At 35.8% G+C, this 20991-nt stretch overlaps 1 protein-coding gene across 2 annotated transcripts; it reads right to left on the bottom strand.

The window, feature by feature from the left end:
* Positions 1-1690: 1690 nt before the first annotated feature.
* On the bottom strand, positions 1691-20088 carry LOC133714598 (glycine--tRNA ligase, chloroplastic/mitochondrial 2). Of its 2 annotated transcripts, XM_062140744.1 has the most exons (36): positions 19722-20088; positions 19571-19621; positions 19355-19422; positions 19074-19155; positions 18892-18955; positions 17871-17926; positions 17555-17632; positions 17396-17470; positions 17239-17309; positions 16694-16810; positions 16471-16572; positions 15611-15737; positions 14535-14618; positions 13602-13688; positions 12602-12703; positions 12403-12466; positions 12216-12271; positions 11629-11700; positions 11067-11149; positions 10123-10171; positions 9298-9360; positions 9093-9182; positions 8937-9023; positions 7568-7639; positions 7400-7458; positions 6529-6622; positions 5977-6195; positions 5737-5831; positions 5263-5353; positions 5077-5181; positions 4588-4626; positions 4024-4113; positions 3827-3928; positions 3032-3113; positions 2843-2928; positions 1691-2398 (listed from the first exon to the last, which is right to left on the bottom strand). In XM_062140744.1, the coding sequence occupies exons 1-36, from the start codon at positions 19974-19976 to the stop codon at positions 2300-2302; spliced, it is 3216 nt and encodes a 1071-aa protein (XP_061996728.1). In that variant the 5' UTR covers positions 19977-20088; the 3' UTR covers positions 1691-2299. The 2 variants fall into 2 exon arrangements, with proteins under 2 accessions (XP_061996728.1, XP_061996730.1); XM_062140746.1 differs by lacking the exon at positions 19722-20088 and having other exon boundaries at positions 19345-19422.
* Positions 20089-20991: the final 903 nt, after the last annotated feature.

The following is a 20991-nucleotide window of genomic DNA, read 5'->3' as shown; positions in this document are numbered from 1 at the left end:
TACCCAAGAGTCTTGAGGTGATGCATCACACAAGCTAAAAAAGAATGTAGCACCTGAGGCCTCGTTTGGTTCACGGAAATGAAAGTAATTTTTTTGTCTTTCCCATGGGAAGGGAAATGAAATTTCCTAACAACTTTCCATTCCGATGTTTGGTAACGTAAGGAAAGTTATCAGGAAAGTTGTTAAAAATTTGTCAATAATGTAATAAAATAATATGTTGTGAGTAATAAATACAATGAAATAAGAGGGGAAAATGACTCCTTTGAGATTTGGAAGGAACCACTTTCCCCCTTATTTTCCCTTCATTCAAGAAACGATTTCCTTTCCTTTTGCATCCCAAACGCAAGAAAGGAACATGTTTCATTTCCTGATACTTCCTTTCCGCGAACCAAACGTGGCCTGAGAGTCTAATTTAAATACTTGGTCCAAAGACGAAGAGAACTTAGCTCATCAAGAAAATTGAGCCAATGACATATAAGAACCATTTTACTAACTTTATTATTCTCTCTTTTTTTGTCAAAATTTTATTATTTCCTAGGGTTTAGACTTTAGGGGAGAATAATGATCCAATAACTAGCATCAAAGGATTAAGATACCGAAAGAATGATATATAAAATACAAAAAGGACAATGATTGAAAAATTAGCATCAAAAGACCAAAAAAAAGTCATCAAGATAACCAAGTTGAAACTGTTGGATCAGATTAGAGTAGAGGAGCTCCATGTCTAAAAAAATGATCGAAAAATTAGCATCAAAGATTGAGAAACCGGGATGCTTCCTCCATTGATATCTAATACACCATGCACAAGAGATATTATTTTTTAGCCAAGAGAAGACAATGTCGCTCATAAGGATGCTTGTTTTATAGTCTACGAACGAGAATCACCTTAAACTTTTCTGTAACCTCTAATTCCTTGAACATCAATGTCATGTTGGTCGATATATTCCTTTTTTATTTTTCTTTCGCATGAATAAACCTAAACTATATATAAGATAATTTTGGTAGGGGTTTTTGTGCGCATTGGTGGAAAGGTCTAGAGCTTATCTAGAATGAACAAGTTGCAACAACGTGACATCTCAGTCTTTCATGTCAGTGGCTCAAATTTGCATTATTGGCCACGATTGGCAAATTTTTAGTCTATAGACTATAGTGGAGGTGAATTAGTGAATAACGTTGTAGTCGTCATTGTCGTTTTCTTTCTCCCTCTCTATTATATGGATAAGTTGTCATTTTCTTAATTATATGACCACGTGAACCAACTATGCTCCACTCCTAACACATTTTTCAGAAGAACTTGAAATCCAATGGAAATTCAACTTTAGGATAAAATTTTGTAAAAAGAAAATTATTCTGCACCGCAGGGAGTGTATCCCGACCTAATCTAATCCCAACTTAATTTCCAACTCCTCTGCACCACTTCGATTAACCAAAATACTAAACAAATTTGCTTATAGTGAACGAAAAAAAAGGAAACCTTTCCAATTTAGACCATGTCCGCTTCATACAGTCCCACAGCTACTTACTGTCATCGACAGTCTGACTGACAAGAAAGCTACACTGCATCATATCACTTCACTTGAAAGAAATCCATATTTGGAAAGTAGTGGATTTTAAGTTACATGGATTTGCATTCAAAGAAATTATAGTCTATTGTTGGGAATTTAAATTGAACAAAAGCATAAACATCCTCTTAGCATGTATAAAGTGCTTCAGTCTATCTAGATCCGAGGAAAATCAATACTTTTAAGTCTGGTTTGATGTGTTTTTCACATAGACCCAGAGATCACGGGTAACTAACAGAGGTTTTCCTGGTTAGGACTAGGAGAATTATTTCCAATTTTTGACAACTTTGTTGTAATAACATACTTTTCAAACCGCTGAATGATAAAATCATAAAATATTGTAAATACAATTACACCCTATTCTGAGTATTCTCTCCTTTTCTCTCTGTACTATACTATGTAGGTAACTCCCAGAACTTTCTTCCCCTCTGTTTCTAAAACACAAGTCAGTAACTTACATAACTTGAGTTACTAGTTCTTACGTAAAGGAGAGTTTGTTGTCCACAACTGCAAAAATGGACTTGCATGACAACCACCCACTCTTTAATTTCTTGATCCTAACATAACAAGCTAGTAAGCTGTAGTACCTTTTCTTGGTTCTTCCTCCACATATTTCTCTATTGCAAAAATTGATATTCCTTTACTATGAAGAACTAAGCAAGAACTGGGGTGGGGGTTCTGATTTGTAAGTTACTTTTTCCTTTGGGCAAAAAAAAAAAAAAGTTGTAACGGACGATTCAAAATCCGGGCAACATTGATAGGTCTGCTACTCCTCTTGGAAGGTCAGCAATATTCTTCAGCAAAGCAAGTCTGTTCTTTCGAATTCTTTCATCTTCCTGCACATGCATAAGAGAAAAATTGGCATTCCGTTTTCCCTCAACTCCATTGGTGAATAATTAGCAGTTAACTAATATCAAATGTAGGCTCATATGTTGTGACAGCCCAAGCCTCTAAGGAGTCTAAACTCCAGTCTTAACCCATACAAAAGTGATTGACAACAGAAGACTTGTTCTGTTGCTCTATGCGACTGAGCAAGGGCCCTTTATGCAAGCATAATTTTGTTAGGGAATTCTTTTCAGGTTTAATTATATGGTCCTTGAGGTTCAAATTATTCTCTTTCAGAAATTAAGTACACCATTATGACGGAGAGTTGAATGACAGACTCAACAGAACTACAATATATCATCATTGTGAAACAGAGTATTTGGCAACTACTGTTCTTACTATTTTAGATGCTAGCTGTGAAGATAAAAGTGATAAAATAAGCAAAGGAACCATACCACCATAACAAACACATGATTAAAGAAATCGTCAAGTGGTTGTACTAGCTGTGCTGATATTTTGACAAACTCGTCAACCTCAATACCTTGAAGACAAAAACATATTCAGGGTTGGTTAGTTAATATGCTGTCAAAGTCAAAATCATCTGTAAAACTCATTTGAAAACTATTGGAGATAGGAAAAAGTACCATGGCATATTTTGTTTTTAACCGACAAGAATGAAATCCATAGAGCTCTCTCTTCGTCTGTCTCAAAGGCTGCCTCATCCACCTATTTTTTTTTTTTTTAATCCATTGCAACTATATAAGCTTCGGAGGAATTCACATAAATATGAAAATGTGCCATTGAATTGGTTTTAATAAATTCAAAGCCTTCCAAGCAAGACAAAAGCATGCAATAAAGAAATACCACAATTTGGTGTACTATATTTACACCAAATGATATGGTAATTGATGTGGCAGCAAACATTTGATAATGTTAAAATACCAATGAATTTAACCAATATTTAACTACCACATCATGTGGTCTAATAGTGGTTCACCAACCAGAAAACACTATGATGTAAGGACATGGATATGGATACTGATACAACACATAAATTATGGTAAATAAGTGAAATTATATTTCAACAATCATACCTGTTGAAATAAGTTAAACAAGTTAAAACAGCATATATATGGCAGGATAAAACAGTTAAAATAATTCCTTGTGTGTGTGTGTACCTTTGATAAATAAGTTCAATAATATTGCAACAATCATTTCTGTTGATTCCACACAAAATAAAAGAATCAATATTCCGAACAAAGTGAAACACCCCAAGACCCCAATTCATGTTCAAGTTTCAAGCTGAAACTGCAAACTCCTATCCTTTCAGGGTCATCAAATGAAAAGAATGAGACAAAAACTATGTTCACCATGTTGAAACCTTGGGCTCCTTGCAGACCACCTTAAAAGACAGAAATATTAAAAGAGAAAAAGAGTACCTCAATATGAGGGTCCACATCCTTTCCTCGGACAATTCTCGTAGGACGAGAATATGCTTCAAGAACCTTTGGCAAAAGCTCGCCTTTCGACAAGGCTTCCATCTACAATTAATAAAAAAGAGACATGATCTCAAACTGTTGACATACTGTCATACTGCTTCAGAGCAGGATCAGCAGAGGTAAATAAAGCAACTTACTTTAGAAGCAGTCCTTGCTGCTAGACAAGGTAAGTTTGCACGCTCTGCAAGGACTGATCGAACCACTTCTGAACTTATTCCCTTATCAACCTGTAAACAGAATGTATCTGAGGATACTATATGAAACCCACAATCCCAATCTATGAATAAAAACCAAAAGGCCAAAAAATTTCTATTTCTGTTCAACAAGTTAAGAATAGTGGCAGATCTTCACAGCTACCCAATGCCAAAAAAAACCCTGAAGATATCCATGAGAACCATGACAAAAGTTCAAAGTTTTTGCACACTGGGGTTTGGGAGTTACTAACCCTAAGCTTCCTATCCTAGACGTACAAGCAAGCAAATAGTGTCATCAATTCAAAATAAATGAATAAACTACTGGAAAGAAAAATAAGGAAATAACACGTTTTTCGGATGAACAAACTAACAGCTCTCAATATCCTTCCTCTCTATAACTAAAACCCTCGTATACATAATACTCAGAAAAAAAATAAATAGAACAAAATAGTCGGAAACACAACAAAGAGTGGTCACATGATAAACTCCAATAAATGTTATACATACCAGATATTGTTCTAATCTCCGAGTAATGAATTGATGTGCCTAGACAAGGAAAAATACGCATCATATAAGTGGAATGTACAATAACAACAACAAAGAAAAAGAGAGGCAGTGTAGGCACAAATAAGTGGAAAGTGCAGTTTTGGGTTTTGCACACAGCAAGAGAAATTTAAAAAAAAAAGAAAAAAAAAAGAAAAGAGGAGATTATATTATTATTGGAAGTATGATGAATGAAAAAAAAATGAGTAAAAGAAAGGTACCACCAACTCAAACGTATAATTAGTTTTAGATGGCAAGTTTAATCATAAGAACCCTCTCTGCATCATCGGGTAGGTTATAACACAAGGGGACCTCTCTTCATAATGGCTTCTTTTTAAAATTTCATGTGAATATAATATTTTGATTGAAGTGGTGAATAAGGTCAAAAAAAAAAAAAATATGAGGCATTAATGCACTATATATAGAATCTAGAAAAGGGACTTGTTTTCATACATCTTTTACAGTAGGGGCATCTACTTTCATGGGTTGCACATCTGCTGCAAGTTCCAAAGCTTGTTGTAAATCCAGATACTTATCTTTTTCCACCAACACCTGGACCTGGAGGGAACAAATTTCAATTATTTAAGCTTAGCTAGCAGTGCCTGAGCCTCAAAGTGTCACAATCATCACAGAACTTACAAGACCATAAGAGATTCGTCGCAGGCCAAATGGGTCATTAGTAGAACTGGGCTGACAACCAGCAGCAAATAAACCGACAAGGCTATCTAATCTGGAAGAAACATCACATTTTAGAATTTTGCAATAAGTAGAGTAAGACATGCAAGCTTATGCAAAATAACCTGAAAGGATAGGTGGGATAAAACATTGCAAAGGCAAAATATTTCAGGCATAAATGAGGGAGGAAAACAATAATAATCTGTATTTGGGTTTTGTTTTGAAAATTTTCTCGAGAAATCAGCTAGTCATCATGTTTCAGGTGGGAGGGGGATGTATCTCACGACTTTCACCCCTTCAATATTTCTTCTCCAGATATTTTCAAAACACCAGAAAGAAATGGAATTGTGAAACAATGCCAAATATACACTGCTTTTAAATGTCCCCACAGTTATAGTTATAATCCCAGCCAAAACTAATAATGGTTATCAGTATCACCTGTCGGCTACTGACAGAACTATGCCTGCATCAGTTTTAGGAAGTATATCTCCAGAAAATCTAGGAAGTGTAATCTCAAATAAAGCCTCTGCAACCTGCCATACCGAGCAAAAGTAGAGAAAAGAGAATGGTTAATTCTGAGGAAGAACTCAAGTTGAGTTTACTATCATCCAAAGTCCTACAAGAGACTGAGTATAGGCACACACGGAACAAAAATAACTACCCAGAGTGGAAACAAACCTGCTCTGAATGGCCATCTCTTAGAGCATAATGACGAGCCATTACTCCTGAAAGAGACGTAAATTCTGTGACAACTGCTGTAGCAAGATCTGACATAGCAAGGGATGCAGCATGCTGGACAATTTTATTCGTACTGTCATCCATTCCAAGGGCCAAAGTCAGTTTGTCAACCATTTTCTCAAGACGCAGCACCTTCTCCAGCATTGTTCCTAACTTCTCCTATATCGTTTCACATGTCAAAATAAAAGAGCTACCAAGAGATTCAACAAATTAACTCATTTTTCTACATTGCGCTAACAGTAAAGTTGGGAACTGTCTTATTCTTAGTTCAAAGACGTATACAAGGTAAAATAATCACTTCTTAAACAATACAAAGAATAATGCTAACTAGACAACAGATTCTTTGTACCATACTTAAACCACATGGTGTGGCAGTTGATGTGGCATTTACATCAGACAATGCTAGGGACACCACATAGATCAACTGCCATATCATGTTTAAATGTGGGAAATTGTGGTCTGTTCACCATTGAGTTCAATAAAAGGACTTACATGGAAAAGAATCCCTCTCAGTTGACTTCTAAATTCTGAAAACCTTTTCCGTGTATCCATCTCATAGAAAAATTTAGCATCTTCATAGCGAGCTCTGCATGAATAATGAAATGCTCACTCAACTTTTCAAGCTTAGTAAAAGAATCATAGAACTTGAATTCAATAGGGAACCTGGAGTCTAGCCAGAAATCCCCTCCTATTGCAAGGTAATGTGGCCACATAATACTTTAATACAGGAAAGGAGGAAATAGAAGTGACGATTCAGCACTCTCTCAAACACATAGGATTCTCTACCAGAATACCTTTTCACATTTCTGTTCTTTTTCCAGACAGCTTACCAGTAGCCCAATAGATTTACCGAAAAAGAACAGTTCATTCTTAGGTTTAAGAATAGAAGAAAGGAAATCGCATTCTGGATTTTGAAATGTTCCACAATACCTTTGCATATGATTTTAGTAATTTTTTGTTTTGGTTTAGCTAACAAATTATCTTGTAGGCTATTGAACTTTTACTGAGTTTTAAAATAAAGAATGGTTTTCCAATAGAACTTTAATTCGGTCTATCAATGAGAAAGTGATCTACACTTGAAGGGGTATTTCAACGAAAACAAATACTGAAAATTCTTGTTCCTCCTCCTTTTTTTCTGTTGGGAACAGAGGTACACGATCCCAGATCCAAATCAATAAACATTTGAAGCCAGGAAAGCTTCCCTGGAATACCGAAAATTCTTGTTGATTGAATAAAGTTTTTCAATTTACCTTTCTGTTTTTTTGTACATTTACTTTTCACTGCTAATAGGGAAAAAAAAACACCATGCAAATCCAGCAGACAACGACCCAAGATCGTAAAATTAGCAAGGTCCATGCTTTACCTCAATACAGCTTCATTTCCTTTTCTAACCACCATCTCGTCAATTGCCCCATTTGCCACCTAAAAGACAAACCCCCCATGTCACCAACGAAATTATAAATACCAGCCAAAGAAATCAACAAATTACGTAACAATTCACAACACATATATGACTGAAAGCATGTCTCACAGCAATGAAGTAAGGCAACAGCCCTCCATTCTCATCCCTCACAGAAAAGTACTTCTGATGCTTCTGCATAACCTGCAGGATCGCTTATAACAGTTAACAGAATCAAAATATTTACAAAGACAAAAGCAAAAATCTATACAACCATTGTGCACAGACAAATTAAACTTTACATCACTGTCGCTATTTAGATATTGGAAAAATATCAACTGTGTTATTCAATCAAGCCAAAGAATTGCAGAAGAACTTAGACATGTTTCCACAGCCAAGTATTTAATTAAACCAGAACCTTGAGGCTAGCATTCATTTCTAGCCAATTCTACCTTTGCTTGGAAAGACTTCTCAATGACAAGCATCCTAATGAAAAATTCCCCATCGTTTGCAAAGCTTCACATACAGTTTTGAGCAATTAAACTGGGTTATGCTCCAAGCTAAAATATGTAAGGGCAAGTGCAGATATTCATTGTTCTTGTCCAACAACAAAACTTTGGGCATCAACATGTGGTGTCCAGAGTTACTCAGCTGTGACAACCTTAGACGACACTATTGTTTATTAAAATTGGTGACGTAGTAAAGCATGATGTTACTAATGGAGTACTTGCCAGTTAAAGAATATTTCAACCTTTGATTAACAGGCAACAAAAGAGCAATATAGTCTGGAAGGCCAAAAGACACAAAGGACTGACAAATGAGAAGAAGACTGATTAAGTTAGAAAGTGGTCAAAAATATTAGCTGTTAAATAAACATATATATATATATATATATATATATATATATATATATATATATATATATATATATATATATATATAGCTCAATCCTGAGATAGTCACACAAAAGAGAAGTGCCGATTCCTTCTCACATGAGAGTGGAATGAGCAATGTCTTCTAAAAAAACATGCTACTACTCAGTTCTACCAATTTACGTGATAAGGCTGATCCTGTATTCCTTTTAGTCCACTCTCAACACAAGCAAGCTAGAGCCAAACCATTTCATGAATTTTTGTCTTATATAGTAAAGCCAACTAAACACTATATGACTGTACTTTTCTTCCCCAAACTACACCAGAACAAACAACTACATAAAACTTGTTTCTGGAATCAAACAGCCTGTGGGGGATATTGCTAACTATAATAAAACACACAATCTCTATACCAAATTATGCACAACAGTGTTTACCAAAAGATGCCAGAAAAGGACTTCTCCTTCCCCTTTTATTATGATTATTATTATTTTAATATTTTTATAAGAGAAGATTAGTAATACATCTGAAACAAACAAAAATCAAATACATCAAGATGCAGAATGCATGCATGCAGCTATCAGGTGAAAAGACACTAACAAATACTCCATAGAATTTAAACAGCTCACCATAGTCAGAAGATCACTAGGAAGCTCTAAGAAGGACCTTTTAAACTCCCCAAGGACTGGAACAGGTGCCTCAACAAGATTTACAACCTACAATTTATGTTGGCAGATTTAGATAACATGCTTACCTCTACCAACCAAAGACAACCATTTACCAACCTCATTAAGCAAGCCCTCTGGAATAAATGCTTGTCCATTTACACTTCTGGCTAATGTATTAGAACACTCCATTACTTTTTTCTTACGTTCCTGTAAGTAAAGTACAAGCTCCCACTATTAATACTCTGTCTAATCCAGTAATCCCTATGTGCATGAGACAGAGCTCTTCCAGACAAGAAAAAGGTGCAAAGTTAATATATGATACCTCCATTTCAATATTGATCCCCGCATTCCTCATTACACCAGCATAAGATTCCGCAGTTTCAACCTGTGAAACTTTCTGGAGTTATAAGTACATAAACTCTATCCTCTTAGACATAGAAAATATTAAGCAGAGTAACACATTAGCATTTGCAAGCCCAAAGGTAGAATTTCAGATTCACGTTGTTTATACATTACTATAATACAATGCCCTTAGAGCAATACCAAGAACAATGTGCAATGCTGAGAGACAATGAACCACAAGAATATATAGAGCATCATCAGCCAGGAAACCGAACAGGAAAAGAAATTCACTGTTGATTGCCACGGATTGGCCTATCTTAAATGATGGCCTACGAATGAAAAGGTTAGCTAAAGTGAAAAGCTTAATAATGTTTTTGCAAAGGCCCAAGAGATGTGTGTGTGGTGGGGGGTGTTAAGCTTCCAAAAACATTCAAAATAATGAAATTTTAGGGAATATAAGAAAAATCGGGAGAATTAGAGAGCAAAAGAAAAGGAAAAACGAAGAGATATCACATATGAGCTCTTCTTATGCATCCCAAAGTAAGTCATTTTCATGAAATTGTGTCATTTGTTTGTTCCTCTTACAAGGATTTTAGCGCCATAATAATTTGGACGAATAAACTATACCCCAAACTAAAATACCCTGTTAGATCAATCTTTCTAAAGGTGGAGAAAAGATTGTGATCAAAATTTATATGCATGTGTCATACTAACGCAAATCAGACAACAATCAACTTTGAGAATAAAGACAATGAAGATGATGATGAAAATGGGACATGATAGATATTCTAAGTTCACCATATACCGTGACAGTAGCGGAAGGAGTGTTACGAAGACCATAAGACAGGTTTCCACTGCATCCAGAAAAGTTTAAAAAGAAAAAATAAAAAAAAACCCAATAAGTAAAGTGCTGTTATATAAAGAAAAATCACAATGGTACAAATATGAGAAATTCACATTTGCCAACTATTTTATCAGTAAAATGAATATACTAACATAAGAAAACAATACACTGATTTACATTAAACAGGATTTACGTTGAACAAAATATACTCTCCTGACAGGAGACGCATCAAAATAAAGTGCTATACCGCACAGAATTATGCCATCAGTTTACAATGACATGAAATTATATTAAATTCCCATTTGGGACCCAGCTTGACAGTTGCGAGACCACACTAAAACTTCAGGCTGGCACTCTGTCATCTCCACATTTTTTAAGGGCTGACTACGATTAGACATCCATCCCCATACAAGCTTAACAGTTCAGCACGACTTTGGGGCAACCAAAACACGTACACAAGAATAGTTCAATATAATACTATCCTACTTGCCTAACAGCCCGTGTCAGTGGCTGTAAAGTATTATCTGAGATCAAAAGCACGTGTTTTATTAGTCCTTCAGCTAAACATGGAAGGACAAGGTCAAGAAATAGAATGTTCATTCAAGTTATGACAGGAAGTGCAGTTGACAAGAACATTGTTAATCATGTCAGTACCAGGCTACTACCACGAGGAGTGAGTAGAATTTTAGAAGCAGAAATAATGTCAATGGGTAAAGAACAGCAAAGGAGTTCAGGACTCCCATTCCCTATAGCTATAGGATAGTTCAAGCCTTGTGCTAAATTTCTTAGTTCAACTTCATAATTTCTTAGCTATAAGATAATATCCACCTTTTATGAATGCATTTCATGTGATACTGTTGCAAAATAATGTAATCCAAAACGAGTCCAGCCATCAGCCTGATTACCTTAAAACTTGAGCAAAAGTAAAGGGCACAACTACATCTCCATGGAGTGCTAAAATCCAACGAATAGGTCTGCTAAACAAAACCTAGATAATAACAAGAAGCACACAAATAACACATCAGCTAAAGGGAACTCCCATACATATTAGCATGCTCCTCTTATAAGTGCTGATATCAGAAATTGAAGATTTAAATAAGAATAATGCTTAACAGACCACATTTTCTTGTACCACATTTAAACCACATGATGTGCCATTTAAAGAGCGGTCTAACATCATGTGGTCTGTTTAGCACTGTGCAATGATTAAATCCCACATCAACTGGCACATCATGTGGTTAAAATGTGGTAAAAAATGTACGCTGATATAAAATGTTTCTTAATGCTGGAAGAGAGCTCTTTGGAAAAGGAGAATGCCCAGAAAAAAGCCACTTTGATAGTACAATAGATAAATAAATGAACACATAACGATATCGGTGGCAAAGAAGCATGGTGGTCAGGCTAGTTTTCCGTCTCATCCAGACCAATATCAAGAGTCCACATCAATTCAGCACAAATTTAGCATACCTGAGAGTTCCAGCGCATTGATTTTGGAAATGATATTCTAGCAATCGCATTGGGCAAATCCTCAGACAACACCTAATGAAAAGAAAATAGAAAATAATTCTGTAAGAACTGTGTACAAAATTTTCTATATGCAGGGAACAATATGAGCACAGTGAACTAAAGGTCCACCGCACAGAGGCGAATCCAGTCTTTAACTCAAATTCGTAAGACTAATATACAAGAGAAAGATACGCAAAAATGCTTGGAACTATGCTTTAGCATGATTCCTATGCAAATAAAAACCAGTTATATCCAGTTCAACATAAATGACAGAAAAATGACCAACTCTGGCTGCTTTTTATTTCATCTTTGTCATCAGATGCAAATAGTTTATAGAATCAAGGTACAAATGATATAAATATATAGATAATCAATTTCGATTCTGACTTAAATAAGCAACAAACAGAACATGGGCATTGTTGAGTTCATCTAGTACAACACAAGTACAAATTATCACTGAAATTACAAAACAAAAACAAAAAGTACATGAAATTTGAAATCTAAGTTCGGCAATACTGCTAGTAAAAGGAAAAGATGAGAAGTCCAACCTCCAAAGCAAGTCGAGCAGACTCTATGACACGAGCATAAATATATTCTGTTTTCCCTGCAAAGTAGATAACAAAGTCCTAGTGAAGAATGGACATCTAGAATGTAGTTACAAAAATTAATTTGTCAGTTATATAACAGCTTGAAAACATATGTAGGTATTTCATGCGTTCATCTACCAATACTCACCATCAGTCTTTCGATATAATGAGTTCAATGGTACAGAGTATCTCCGGCAGAAACCCTCGGCAGCCTGACATGAAATAACATGTTCAATATTTACAAATCTATTATCATATAACACTTCATGAGTATAGAGAATTCCAATGTGCCATTAGCATGCACGAGCAATGACATTAGTAAATAAATAAGATAAAAAGAGTATCACCTTTGTAGGATTTCCTTGATCATCAAATGATTTTGAAACAGGAGGCCCTCGAACCTCAACCTCATTCTCCATTTGTTTAGTGCAGAGATTCTCAACACAAACCTGGAAGTGTGGAAGTAAATACCAATGTGAGAACATAATCATCGGAAGTATAAGTACAAGAATTCCCTAACACCAATGTGCTTAATTTGGTTCCAACTCTTAAGGTTGTAGTAATAATTTTTACATCTACCATGTGAAGCTTGCATTACAACAAATTTATAAACACAATACTTATTCTGAATGGTTATGAAATGTATTTATGAATAGAAGGAGCAACCCTAGAGAGTAAGATAAAAATCACCATTAACAAAAGAAGAAACAACCTAGAAAGAAAAAAGGCAGCTCCTGAGCTTTAAATAGCTCAAACTTTCAAACAGCAAAAGGAAGAAAGAGCACCAAGCAGAAGGGGTGGCCAACCAAAAAACTGTGAAGTACAGTATCTTAAACTAACAGGACCTTGATCATGCAGTGGAGGTTGAACGAGAACACATGCACATGAAATCATGATCAAACATTCTGAGTTCAAGAAACCATGAGCTCTCTACATTCTAAAGATTGTTTCAAGTTTGACTAACTTGAATTCAAGATGCTCACTTGGCTTTGCCAGTTAGCTTGTTGGCATCATGAGTAATAATAAGACGAGTTTAAAACTCAATGAGCTCGAGAAAGACTAAATCAAGGATTTGAGTTTGAATATGAAGATGTAAGGAGATAAAGAATTTGTTAGTTTCACAATCCTATAGCAATCAACTTTACACAGATCCTGAACATCATCAATTCTTAATACTATTTAAATATTAAACAATACATGATAATGTTCAAGATTCAGCCAACCATATTGACATACAAATAAATAAATAAATAAATATAAAAAAATAATCATCATTAAAATGAAAAATGCTTGAGAAGAATAAAATCTAGAAATGCCAGTGCATAGGGAAATAATATATAATGATACCACAAGTCTGCGAGGTGTGCCAAAAGCTTGCACTTCACCATGGCCCAGTCTTTGCTTTGCTAGTAACTGCACTATTAGATCTTTCAGCTGCAATGATCAGATGAGCACAGTAAGAGAAATCCCTAATATGGAAAAGCACATAAATTGTAAAATGCCAGAGAGAGAGAGAGAGCTCTCATTCTGTGTGTGTGTGTGTGTGTGTGTGAGAGAGAGAGAGAGAGAGAGAGAGAGAGAAAGAGAGAGAGAGAGACAGAGAATTGAAACAGATTATTATTATTATTTGACAACCTACTTTTGTGAAAAGAAACAGCTTTTATTGATGAAAAGAATGATACAGTACAAGAAAGTGGACCTCCAAAACAAGAAAAGCAGCATAAAATGAAAAAAAATACATCAACAGCAACTAGGATTCACACAACCCGCCCTAAGAAAACAAGAGCCCTAGATACTACTGTGATCCATTCTAGCAGAATGTAGGAGACACTAATTCTTTGATGACTTAATTCCTGATTTATATAAAGAATACAAGAGAATTAAACAAAATCATTGGGCTGCAACAGCAGGACAAAACCTTTGAGTGTAATAAATATGAATTATGAATAATGCACAAGTTTGAAAAGGTAAATAAAGTTTCACAACTCACAAGGGAAAAGAAAATAACAATATTTAGTCAACTATACATCAAAACCAAATCACAAAACAAAGGAAATAATGTACAAGTGTTACATTAAATTGAGCGAACTAGAAAAGATAAGATCTATAGACAAATTAACAGATATTTTTGTTATGAAAAAGCCTAAGACCCAACTCACCTCCTCAATTTCAAGTTTTCAACCAACTATTTTAACAGGGCATATAAAATTACCCACTGAATATAAATAGAATGAAATGCATGTAGAAAGAAAATTTGCTTCATATGAAAGATAATTATACTTGCTGGCTTGCATCAACTATGTCTTGAGGAGGCATCTCTTCAATTCCAATTTCGAGAACAAATGACCTTGCAGTATCATGCACCTGGGATGTAAGTCAGCAAACAAAAAGAGGTCAATAATTAGAAATATCTTTTCTGTTAGATAAGTGAATTGAAATACTCCTTGAATAGGTGAATACACAACAATTTCTAAAAGTTCAATCCAACCAGATCTCCAGTCACTAAAGATATATCAAATTAATACCAGGCCAACTTAGGAGAGGAATTAAATTCATGCTGCACAGTTTGGAAGCAGCAAGTTAAAGACATGATGCAACTACAAAACTTCCAGGATAAAAAGTCGAACTGGAAATAACAAAAGAGTTAATAAAACAACCTGTCTCCATCTTTATGCATGTGTGTTTGCAAGTAATATTTGCTAAGTTAAGGAGCCCATTAATGTATATATGAACATATGTATAATCTAGGATGTCTTATGGAGAGATTATATATTCGTAGACACGGATCTCTTATGGGATAGGGTCACTTTTGGGCATCTTTGTGGGCCTCTGTTCCTATGAACTTAGAGACTGGCCTTTCGTTCTGTTGAATGTGAACTGGGAAGCACCAATTTCCTAGGCTCCTATGCAGCTTTTATCTGGGTTGTGTTTCTGTTTGGGGATTTTTCTTGTGCAAATATTATTCTGTTATGTGTTGATTGTTTATTTCTTTTTTCTATTCTTGTTTCGTCTTGATCGAGCTCGGTGTTCACTGAGTTTGTACTATTTCTCTCTCTATCTGATGTTTCTTTAGCTAGAATTGTTATATGCATGTCAAAGCATCAAAGGCTCCTGGTGTACTTAAGATCTCAATGGTTAATCATTAAGAGAGCCATAAGTATCAACTAAAAAGAAATCCGAAAATTTTGGTGCCATATAATGGCAATATTAGACAAGTAAATTTGGGAACCACTCAATTATGAAACATAAAAGAGAAACCTTAGAAAGTGCATGTTGAGCCTTCATGGCTTTACAATAAAATAAGATTATAGGAGACTATACAGCTATAACGTCACGATTTTCATATAAGAACTAACCTTCTTGACCGCTGCCTCCACAAGCTCTTTAGGACATACAAGATTAGCAGTTTCAGAAACAACACCCAATGGATAACCAAGGGACTCCCTGGTCTTTAACCAAAGTTGTGCACACTGACGAGCTAAACTGATAAAAATAATATTGACAAAAATTAGTAATAACCATACAGCCAAAACTAGAGAGTGAAAATTTTATATATTGGTGTGTGCCAAAGGGTTTATTCTTGTTCCAGCATTAACCATTCCATAGAACATAAATCATAGGGTTGGGTAGTTAGATGAATATCTCTGTGCTGTACATTCTATTTGTCCCCCTAGACTTCATTCCTTAAGTAATGACTGTGAGTATAATATTCTCTCTGCCGGACTAATAAAGTCTGAGGACATAAGATATCAAGCATTTGGTTCTTGGCAAGTTCACCCCTATATTTCCATAATGTTAGAACTTCGGTTCAAAGCTTATACATTAAGAACCTAAGAGAACCACCCACAGAAAGGGTTCATTTATGAACTATGATGAGCCTACAAGGCAGAAAAAAAAAAAAAAAACAAAACAAAACATAGTTATGACAAAATATTACACTGCTTGTGGACAGCTTGCAGGATGTGTGCAATCACAGATGATTTGCAAAAATATGGGACTGCAAAAAGATATGTCCCATGATCCACAAATTACTGAGCAAAGAGAAAAGTGACTTCTGTATTTTTATTATATCTTATTTTTCTCAATTTCCTCCCTAATAATTCAGAACAGAAATAAATTCCCTGCATTTTTCTTTCTTAGCAAGCAAACTTACTTTGAATGTACATGTACCAAGGTATCAGCCAAATTTGTTTGCTATGGGGGAAAGTAGTCTTACCTACGCATCCGACCAAAGTAACGAGCACGCTCTGTTACCCCAACAAAGCCTCTAGAGTCTAATATATTGAAAGCATGTGATGTTTTCAGAAGTTGATCATACCTAGCAAGTTAACAGGAGACTGGTTAAAGAATAATGATCAAAAAGGGTGTTCATAGTTAACAATTACACTAAGGAGAAAAGGATGGTTATCAATAATAAGAGAAATAAAAAGTTGGCATACGCAGGTATTGCTAGGCCTGAAGCAAGCAAGGAACGAGCTTCCTCCTCAGAAAGATCAAACTGTTTTTGAATATGATTTACACCAGCATGCTCTAGATAGTATGCACTCATTTCCTTCCTGAAATGAAATTGTATTCAATATTACTGAAATTATACATGAAACATGTTTGATAACAGTCACTGACAGCACAGACATACAAAGGGAGAATGGAGTTGAAAAAAAGAAAAATGCATGAAGGGATAGGAGGATGTAACAGAAATATAGGAGAAATCAGGGAACATCTAATCAGCTCAGTATGCCAGTCAAGCTCCTTTCTTCTCGAATACAAAATTAAATTGGAAAAGAAAAAATGAGAAAGTTAAACCCCCGCAGACACAATGACCACAGATCAAGGAATGGCAACACAATTACTGAAGCTGTAAGTTAAAATGCTGACCAGTATACATCTTTTCTTTGGATTAACTGTTCTAAACAATTTACTGAATCTCCGAATTAAAACTACCGAACAGGAAAAAAAAAATCAGTAGTTTAAGTAGTTTCCTCACTCATTCTCCAAGAATAGCTCCCCATATGTAATTCCATCAGCATATTGAATTTTCTTAAAATGATCAACTCCCTGCCAGTTAGTCAGGAAAATTTAAGGGGATAGAAGGGAAAGAAAATAGAATAGAAAAATTAAAAAAATAAGTTATCTACACTAACCTGAAGCAACATGAGGATTCGCTCAAGACCATAGGTGATTTCAACAGATACTGGTGACAATTGAAGACTTCCAGCCTAGAGAGAGAGAGAGAGAACAAAACTCAAGCTATGTCTCCAAAATAAAAAGTATCAAACTCAAATCAATGTAGAGGAAGGAACCTGCTGAAAGTAGGTAAACTGTGTAATTTCCATCCCATCCATCCAGATTTCCCAACCCAAACCCCAAGCTCCAAGCACCTAAAAGAATTTAGTAAAAGCAAATTACATCACATCAGCTAAATGGTATATTTTATCCTCAAATGTGTTCCTAATGAAAGCAGTACATATATTTTACTTTTATGTTCATAACTGATCAATTGGAAGGAAATCTAATTAACCAACAAGTTAAATCGGATCTCACTCAGACGTTCAAACAGAAACTGCATAAAACTAACATGGAAAGATTGTTTGTGACCAGCTAATGACAGAATACTACCGGACTCTCCCAGTTGTCCTCCACAAATCGTATATCATGAGAACGAACATCAATACCTGTAAAGGATACAAACATCAAATGCTAATCGCAGAGTAGATCGGTTCAAATCAGACAGGAAACAAATGCTATAAATTCATTTAATCATGATCCTTGTATCTGTTCGCTTTTACTATTTTCCTTTTGAAATGGAGGAATATTATTAATTCTAATGAAAATGAATTGCATCTCATGGCGCATGAGTTCTCTCTATTTTATGTTCCTTATTATACACAGAATAGCTAGAGAGGTGCCTTGAGGAGTTTGAACCCCAGACCACATGGGAGCAAATCATGAGCCTCACCTTATACTGAAACCTCACTGATGGGTTCTCTTTCTTATTTTGATCACGATAAAGATCAGATTCAATTCTTGTTGGATTTATGACTGGTAATTCCATTTTTTTTTCCTTCCCTTTCCGCGGTAAGTAGAATAGGAGGGGAGTCTAAATGGGCAATTCAAGTTTAAAAAGAGTGTACATTGGGCAGTCCTCCCTGTAGACTCCCTTAAATGAGGAACCCTCTCAGCAGATAAAAGACTATGTTTGCTCTTATATCAGTTTCACATACCCAGCACTTGCCATCCAACCAAAAGAGACGGTGCAGCCTACCCTGCTTACAAGCACAGAACCCACCCCATTTCAAGGTAATATGGACTGTTACATTAGAGGCTCTTAACCTAGTTTATAGAAAACCAAGTAATGATTCTCATTTATTCTCCCATCATTAGGGAAAAATGAAGCTTCAATTTATGGAAAGAGGTACTAAACAATGCTTGATATAAAACACACGCAAAATTTAAGTAATTAGGTATATAGATATGTGCGATAATACTTAAGTGATGCTTAGCACTATTGGAGGCCACTTGCAATAAGTTGAACAGACTGTCAATACATGAACAATTTTTAACTAGATGAGTGTGTGCATGATGCATATACATGTAAAGATCTGTTTGTATAACTAAGGAAACAGTGTGAATTGAATACCTAAAGCTGATAAGCTGCGGATAAAAAGGTCTTGTGAGTTTCCAGGATCAGGCTTCAATATAACCTGAGATAGATAAAATGAAAATGAAATGTCCATTAGAACTGGTTGTAGAAAAGATTTGTTCCAAAACGATACAGCCATATGCATTTCAAAATTACATAACTGCAAAATTAAACTAAACCTGAAATTGAGTGTGTCTCTGGAGCCTATTTGGGTTTTCCCCGTAACGACTATCATCTGGTCGGATACTAGGCTCCGCATACCTATCACGAAAAAGTCCCATCGGCAGTTACAACAAAGAGCCTCAAAAGACCAGATGATCGGTGTATGTGACATCCATTTTAAGTAAACATACGAATAACTAACAGTAGAACAGAATGACGGTCTCCGATAAACCTCTGCTTCAGATATCAATATGTAATCGAGTGACTCTAGTAAACTTACAAACTTACGCATACTTACGCTACATTCCACGGTTCTGGACCAAGCACCCTCAGGAAAGTCAAGGGATTCATAGTCCCAGCTCCAACCTAATCAACATCCAAAGCCACAGTAAGCCACTAATAAAGCACGAAACACATGCTAAACATCCAAAGAAGCACAACAATTAAAAGGGTACATAGTTTAATACAATCTCATTACAACTGAAAAAAACAAAAGCACAACACTAAGCATTACCTCTGTGTTGCTGCATTGCATAATGGCGCATCCAACTGAAGCCCAATATTCCTACACCACACAAAACACATTAGCATGCATACATTGCTACATACATACATACACACACACACACACACACAGTGGAGTGAGTTTGGGTTGAGGAGTGGACCTGGAGGCGTTGAATGGCTTGTTGGAAAGTGAGGGCTGAAGCTTTGCTGGGCTCAATAAGTGGGTCAGTAGAGGACTGGTGAGGAACGGCAGAGGTGGTGCTGATAGCAGAGACGGCGGTTTTGGTGAAGTGGCGGTGGTAGTAATTGAGAGGGTTGCGGAGGCGGGAAGTAGAGGCGGCGCGGCGGAGGAGGTAGAGGCGGGAAGCGTGAGGCTTGAGAGCGGAGATGACTAGCGGGAGAGCGAGGATTGCCATGGCTGGCTGGGCCCGCTCTGAGTTTTGAGGCTCGTAATTACAGAGAGAGCCTTACCCAGTTTTGGGTTTATCAGGAGATGACTGGCATGAACTGAAGACGGGGTTTAACCTTTTTTCTTTTCTTTTTTCTTCGGGTGTAAACAATTGTGCTTTCACTAATCCTCATCGAATCAATTCTTTTCCCCTTTGTTTTTTTTTTTTTTAATGTGGTATCGATAAAACGGTAATACGTGAGAGATAAATATTACGCAATGACTCACCATGTATTTGGGTTACGTTAAAATTGAGTCAGTGTTTAAGCAATTTGAGAAGCATAAGAAAAGTATATGTCTTGCACTAAAGTTTAAGTAACCAAATTACTTTTTTTTTTTTTTTTGAGTAAATGAAGATTTCATTGATAATCGCAGGCCAGAACGGCACTTACAAATTTCCCAGAAATGGGAATCAAGCATCATTCACTTGAGACATCGAAGCTCGCTTAAACAAGGAGCCTAGCAAACTACAACATTACCCTACATTAACCAAATAACTTTGATATTACTAGGACTAAAGTGATTGTTGCTGATACATCTATTAACAAAACCATATACACTACAACTAGAAGACAAATAGCAAGTTAGAAGAAGGAGGAGGAAACATATAATAGAACTGCCGGTTTGGGCTATTTCTAAGTATGCTTCTTGCAAGTTGAAGACTTGACAGTAATCCCTCCCTCACATACTATACTAGACTCTTGTTTGCTGAGTTAGGTAAGAGGAAATGAGATAATGATTCATTGATTCCTCTCCGGCATCCTAAAGTTTTCCTAGAATAGAAATTTCCGTTGCTGGGATGCTGCATATAAATAACAGAGAACAAAAGCTCGGGGCCTGCTTTTATTTACTCTAGCTTATCCACAGAGCATGTCTAATATTCCCGGAGTATGTGAGTTTACAAGCATATACATAATCAATATTTGGATAACAATGACAGTGAAGCACTAAGAATAAGTTATTCTAATCATTGTAGAGATACA

The sequence above is a fragment of the Rosa rugosa genome, chromosome 6 (genome assembly GCF_958449725.1).
Source record: "Rosa rugosa chromosome 6, drRosRugo1.1, whole genome shotgun sequence".
Taxonomy (NCBI): Eukaryota; Viridiplantae; Streptophyta; class Magnoliopsida; order Rosales; family Rosaceae; genus Rosa; species Rosa rugosa.
The sequence above is the reverse complement of the archived record's forward strand: the minus strand, read 5'-3'. Positions and strand labels throughout refer to the sequence as shown.